This window comes from Photinus pyralis, unplaced genomic scaffold (assembly GCF_008802855.1).
Source record: "Photinus pyralis isolate 1611_PpyrPB1 unplaced genomic scaffold, Ppyr1.3 Ppyr1.4_LG10, whole genome shotgun sequence".
NCBI classification, from domain to species: domain Eukaryota; kingdom Metazoa; phylum Arthropoda; class Insecta; order Coleoptera; family Lampyridae; genus Photinus; species Photinus pyralis.
In genome coordinates this window covers 4,781,013-4,788,115 of record NW_022170250.1, presented here as the reverse complement: position 1 = coordinate 4,788,115, position 7,103 = coordinate 4,781,013, and the positions used below count along the sequence as shown (strand labels likewise).

The 7,103-nt window shown below is 36.8% G+C and overlaps 1 protein-coding gene and 1 long non-coding RNA gene across 2 annotated transcripts; one reads left to right on the top strand and one right to left on the bottom strand.

Annotated features, from left to right (window-relative positions):
- Window positions 1-990: 990 nt before the first annotated feature.
- Window positions 991-1,262, bottom strand: LOC116162301. The gene is made up of 2 exons (XR_004143529.1): window positions 1,150-1,262; window positions 991-1,101 (listed from the first exon to the last, which is right to left on the bottom strand). It is a non-coding gene; the product is annotated as an uncharacterized LOC116162301 (long non-coding RNA).
- A 2,138-nt stretch (window positions 1,263-3,400) lies between these two features.
- Window positions 3,401-4,109, top strand: LOC116162285 (vanin-like protein 2). Its single transcript, XM_031475889.1, has 2 exons — window positions 3,401-3,728; window positions 3,779-4,109. The coding sequence occupies exons 1-2, from the start codon at window positions 3,619-3,621 to the stop codon at window positions 4,041-4,043; spliced, it is 375 nt and encodes a 124-aa protein (XP_031331749.1). The 5' UTR covers window positions 3,401-3,618; the 3' UTR covers window positions 4,044-4,109.
- Window positions 4,110-7,103: the final 2,994 nt, after the last annotated feature.

The following is a 7,103-nucleotide window of genomic DNA, read 5'->3' as shown; positions in this document are numbered from 1 at the left end:
ACAGCAATTTCGATAAATTCATTAATTATCTTTTCTACATGGTTTAAAGGCTTCACAATTTACATGTCATACTTCACCATCAAAGCCAGGGGATTATCAATTGCTTACAATTTTGCAGTAATAAGTCACTTTTATGTAATTATTTTATAATCTTACAATTAAATAAATACAAATTACTTAATTTGCAAATTAACAAGAATCTTCTGTGTCACTGTCTTCCCCTAAATTTATTATAATTGGCAGTATATCTTGCATATCTAACAATTTTTCTCTTTCATACCATTTCATTATTTCACCTTCAGTGTGTTTGATTGAATTTTTCCACATATCTGGTGTCACGACATTAACTGCTTCTTGCCACATATTTAAACAATCAGCCTCTGTTCTCCCATCTCTAGCAATATGTTTATTATAATAAGTTTTTGTTATACCCCATATTAACTCTATACGGTTAAAAATACAATGGTAGGGTGGAAGGCGCAACACTTTATGACCATATTGTTCCGCTAATTGGTCAACAAAATATGTTTTTTCTGGTTTAATTCTGGAAACTAATGACAGACGGTTCACTTAAATTTGGAAGCAATTGATTTTGAAACCAATGTAAGAAATTCGTCTGGTTCATTTCTCCGTGATAATCACCACTTGAAGTTTTTGATGCAAATATTAAATTTGCACCAGGTATGAATCCTTTCTCATTTCCAGCATGCAGAATTATTTGTCTGTAACATATTTTTTGCTATAATTATTGTTACCACTATTAATAATAAACCAACCGCTTTCCATCAGTTTTGATAGTTTTCACACTTCTTTCATTACTATCTTGCCATGAGCGTTGTATAGTGCCATTTTGGAATATCCACGTTTCATCCAGAAAAAAAAATTGGTACAAATCTTTTTCCTTGAAATCTTTGTATTGGCGCAGAAAACGAATTCTTTTACTTGCCACATGGGGTAGTTCCATTAGACCTCGCCTGGGCTCGTCTTTTCTCCATTTAAATCCAATTTCTTTTAGCACTGTTCGCAATGATGCCAATGAACCATGAAAAATGACTTTTTCACGAAGCTGTTCATGCACAGATGCCAATGTAACATGCACTTCTGCAACTCTGATTACACAAACTGTGAAACAAAGTGTGATCAACTTACTGTTTTCGTACATTTCATAAATTGTGTTTCTAATACCATCGACGTTCAAATTAGATACATCTGTCACAGGCTTAAGGCGAGGACGATTCTTTAAAGGCGACGTCAACACTTCATTCTTCTTCACTGCTGCTGATATGGTACTGACCGTGGGGATACTGATACTTAAAGCTTGTGCCACTCTCTACGATAATTATACTTAGTAGAATAGGTACCTAATGTAAAAATTATGCTTTTGTTACCTCTCTTACTGCCTGCAAAGGTAACAAGGGGCCTCCATGGTCACGCTCTTGTTCAAAATACAGAATTAAATAAGATGCTACCATTTTTTTAGCAGTGCTACCCAAATTCTTCATCATCGTAATAAATAACACCTCACAGTATGACAAAAAGTTGTTCTGAAAAGAACAGTTTGGTTTGTGGAATTGAGAGGCTTGATAAAAAGGCACGAAACTACGATAAACTAGACGATTCGAAGCACGCGCAAGGTGACAGAATGGGTGACAGATAGCAACATAACCTTAAATGCATAGTACAGAGTCGCGCCAACGTCGCATTTCTGTACCAACCGTATAATTTCAAATAAACTGTTTTTAACTTATAACAACACATCCCATTTAAATATTTAGGTTGGTATGTGAAATTATTCCAGTAATGACGTGCAACGGAAAACTTGTTATTTTACCTATAGTTCCTTCACTCTCACACTTTAGACTCTTTAGAATTTCATTAAAAGTTTTCTCTACGTTTTAAGACATAAATGCAATTTCAACCGAAATACCGTTCAACAAACGCCCAACGAGGGGTCAATATCTTCGACAGTGAAACAGCCAAGTCCAGCATTTCGAATTTCCCGCTCAAATTTGACGTCACACTAATAGAGTCTAATACCATTTTACATGCGCATGCCTTTAGTGGCAAGTAAAACTTTTGAAAACGGGAAAGGTGAGGGGGGGGGGCAACCACACGTTTTACCCATTCAGGTCTCAACAAAAGGAACTGTTTTCTATGAACTATCGCTCTTTTTTCTCACACTGAAAAAATTAGAAATTACTACAAACGAATTTTTGAATTTTTAAGAAATCTTTTTTTAACCTTTTTGAATCGATATTGAATTTTTTCAGTGTTATATTTAAAAAACAGAATTTAATATGCTATATTTAGATTGAAATATACAGGGTATGCCATTTAAATAAAATTAAGTTAGATCCAATAACTTTTTTACCCGATAGTACTGTATAATTATTTATTTTGAAAACGGCAGATTATTTATCAATAATTTTCAAGAAACATTTTTTTTGTTTCTGTTTTTACGGTCATTCTGACAAATTGTTTGATTTATCTTCGTATCTCTGAAGCAAAAATGCGCAAATTTTGATTTTACCATTGCAAGTTTGACCCAAAAAGAGCCCATAACGCCTATAAAAGTGTCGAAAATGAGACACCCTGTGCATGAAACGCTATGTAAAATTCCAAAAAGAAAATAAAAATGTATTTTCATTTTAAAAAAAGTTGTTGGTTTTAACTTACTTTTGAGCATGTGCTCCTTTTAAACTTTAAAACGGTAAAATAAAAATTTTCGCTCGGGTAAGAAATACAGGGAAAACCACAAAATTGTTAACTTCAGAATGATTATCGGCCCGTATTATAAAGCCATGCAGCATACTTAATTATGTTGCTAGCTAACAATGTTGTTAAGACATGTGATTGGATGTTTTTACAAACAATAACATCATTCTTAAGCCCGCCCGTGTGTCGCAGTTGAGTTGAAACTGGACTGCGGTACTAAGGGTCTCTGGTTCGAGTCCGGGTACGGGCATGGGTATTTGTAAATGTGTAGTGGGTTAGGTTGGTAGACAACAAGTTAAAAAAGTAATTAACAAACAGTGATTTAACTTTTTTTGTAATTATCTCTTTTTAACGCAATTTTTGCAAATTTATTTGTAAAACGGGGGTTCTTAATCTCACTTTGGCCGGCGGCCTAGCTGGACCTACCGGGCCGCATAATTAACAATTCTTTAGGGGCGGGGCTACATGATGTGGGGTCGGTGACATCCGGGCGCCATCCCCGAGCCTGGTTTACTAACGTGGTGATTCTTGAGTTTTTCCTACAGAAGAAGATAGGAAGTTAGTAAACCACGCTCGGGGATGGCGCCCAGATGTCGCCGACCCCACATCATGTAGGCCCTATAAATATAAAGTCACTGTAATTTTCCCACGCTTACATCTACTTATGAGGTGTGTGAAAGGTGGCCATAAATTAATAAGCGTCTGGAATTCTTATTGTATTTACTCTATGTCCCTACCTATTCAGCTTACACGTCGAAGTTGGTGCTGCGAGGTAACAACAACGTAGATACCAGCGTGTGCAGTGGCGCCAATGAGACCCATCAGTTTTGTTGCCACTTTCAACTAGAGCTCGAATGGCAGGCGAAGCCGGTGAACGACGACAAAAAACACTACCAATACCATATGGTGGCTTTCAGTGGGACGCGAACATTCGCGAGGGTCTCTAACGGAGGCATCGAAGTTTGCGCGGTCGTTGCGTGTCTTAACGACTCATTGAGTTCATGTGGCAAACGGTGAGTCTACACCGATCTCCTTGATGGGGTGAGCGCTACTTTCATTTCAGTTTTCGAGACTATAACACCGTTTCGTGGCCGACAACTTTCAAGAAAATCGTCATAGAGGCGGAGTTCGATGAGGACCCTAACAAGTTCCAGTTCCCGAACTCTCTGCTCAGTAACATAGAACCGATCCACGTTGACGACTTTGAGTGGAGAAGTATACTGGGTAATAAACGTGTTCGTCGAACGTATCTCTTAAAGAAACCTCAAAATCGTCTGATGACTTTTGGTATTTACGGAAGAGATTTTAATCGCGATTCTCTTGCCTAACATTCTGTACCTATATCTGTAAGAGAACGCTTGTGACAGTTGCGTCAATTACATTTTTAATTAATTCGTAACGAAGTTTTTGTCGCTTCTCATATGCTTCTAATACCGTTTGCCTTCGATTACTACTAACCAAATAACAATTCCTTGGAGGGAGAACTACATGCAGCTCGATTCCTTTCTTATCTCGTGGCCGCTGCCGAGCGGTGCGTAAGCAATACGAGAAGGGGGTTCTCTAACTTTATGTTTCTCTGTATGAATTGCTTAACTATATTCCCTGCAGGAAGTACCTTATACAACTTGATTATTTGCTGTGTATGTTGGTCCTTCATCTTGTGCTCGTGGCAACAAAAAAGATGTTCTTTAGTTAAAATTCCTTCTTGTGCGATAATAGACCTTAATATAAGTACTTACTACTGGCAATTTCACATGTACTTCTCGCGCTAAATTAAGTGACGTCAATGCTGGAGTACAGATATGCTTTTGATGTTTTTTTTTGTACATATAATTTATTATTTTACGAGTTAATGTTTGATTTGTATATTTTTCTCTTTTGGATTTTCTTTGTATTTGTGTGGGTTATGCCAGGTTTTTTCTCCATAAAAGGTTTTCCAGGTATTGCATTGTTCTGTACGAAACACATTTTATTTTTTCTTGTCTTTTCTTACGTACCGGGTGACCCAATAAGACTGTTCCTCGGCCATATATCGAGAACCGTTCGTCATATGACTTAGGGGTAAAAAAAATTTTTGGGTAAATCGGTTATGAAGAATCGCTGGAAAATATTTTCAAGTTCTAAAAATGACCACTAGAGGGCGTTACTGCTATCTTAAATTTTAAAATTGCATTTTCTTTAAATTTCCCATAATAAACTAAACATTAATTTTTCACAACGCGGGACGTTCAATTGTTTTTGCAATAACCTGCTTTAACTTCTTAACCGTTTGACCGATTGTAACAAATTTGGTATCTTAGAAAGGAGCATTTCTTGGGCAATGAGAATCAACCAAAATATAATTAATTTAGTTGAATCCTTCTCCGTCAGGGGGCCGGTTTTGACACTATGGCTAAAAATACTAAAAAAATCAAAAAATCAAACGGAATGGACACGAGGATAATCTGATAATCATTTCATTAATTGTTCCCAATGTAGGTGTAACGACACGGACCGGTTACAAAATCCTGACGGGCGTGGCTTCGCGGAAAATGTTCAACGTTCTCTCGTTTTTCTTGGAAATGTTGCGAAAATCTTAGGCCGCAACGCGAAGCTGGTTTAATGGTTATGATTTCTCGCTCTTGGCTTAATTTATTTCTTCTGGATCCACTCAGTGGACACGTTAAACTTGAAAATTCACAACGTCCTCTGCAAAAACGACTAGCGCAGTTTCGACATTTCGTACAATCGCTTAACGTATGCTTCCTTCCCAATATTTTCACTCATATTTATCGGTTCCCTGTTTGTATCTGTCGTTCTCCTTTACACCTTTAGTGTACTTAACCCCCAGGTGCTACGCTAACTTCACACTACAAGAACACGGAAATAAAGTCAACCCGGCAACGTTTAAAAATGGCCACCCGAATGACTATTCCCACCAAAACTAAACAAGGTCCCGCTTAAAGGGAAGGAACGAAAAATAAAACCCTGAAATTGTGACAAGTTTGTTTAATAATGATCGCAATTATTAATAGATTGTAAAAGCTCGGAAATTTAAGTCGAAATAAATTACATTGCAAAAATAAACTTTGAAAATGGTAGTTCACCGAATAAAAATAGAAATAGGCTGGGAAAAAAGAACTTACCAATAAAAAACCCATTATTAAACAAACTTTTCACAATTTCAGTATTTTATTTTACGTTCCTTCCCCACTGTGCTTCAGGTCATAGCGTTGTTTACAACTAACGTAAGGGGGCCCTGCCTTAGATGTTTGATCAAGTGCCACTTTTCAAATTTAAGCGGGGTTCTTGTTTAGTTTTGGAGGGAATAGTCATTCGGGGGGCATTTTTAGCGCATTTTCACAAAAATAAAAAAAAAAGCGCTATTGTGGCCACTTTGTCCGTCCGTCCGTCCGTCCGCTCGTTTTGCGACGCTACTAGTTCTTTATCTTAAGAGCTATTGTTCTACTTTTTTCGCTATTTGGTTCGTTATGGTGTCGAGTCTTGTACCAAGGAAGGAATTTTTTCTGTACCGCTTACAAAAAAAGTTATTGTAAAAAAAACAAAAACCGTTTTTTACATGTTCCATAATTTTACACTTTTGCCGTTTATTAACGATCCTAGAGATCGTTTATAATTTTGCATTGCTATCTGTCGTCTGCATGCTGGTCTGTCCGTCTGTTCCTTTGTCTGTCTGTCCATCTATGAACTGAATTGCATGAAATTCGCATAGCTTTAGCCATATAATTTATACGCAATGCCAAAAGTTGAATCGAATTCACAGTGCCCTATTCGCATCTCGACCATTTATAAACCGAATTGCAAACTTTATTACTTATAAAAGTATTTGAATAAAATTTGATACATAGGCACTTGGAATAAAGGAAAATCAAACGCCAATTTCAAAATTTGGTTTTGCGCATGCGCAGTGCCAACTTTTTTCAAAATTTGGTTTTGCGCATGTGCCAAGATTTATGGAAGAATTTAAACGAAATTTGATACATAGGCACTTGGGATAAAGGAAAATCAAACGCCAATTTCAAAATTTGGTTTTGCGCATGCGCAGCGCCAACCTTTTTATTTATGGAAGAATTTAAATGAAATTTGATACATAGGCACTTGGGATAAAGGATCATCGAGCGCCAGTCTCAAAATTTTCTTTTGCGCATTTCTCATAAACTGAAATTGAAGTAACACGTCAAAAATGGATTGCCCATGTGCAACGCTATCTTTCATATTTGTGGCCGGATTTTTACGATTTTATCAGAAGTTGCATCTTATAAATGGGAAATGAATGCAAGTGGAAATGCGCTTTATGTAAATCGTTTACGATTACTTTTTAACTTGTTAAACGTTGCCGGGTTGATTTTATTTCTGTGTTCTTGGGGTGTGAAGTTAGCGTAGAACCT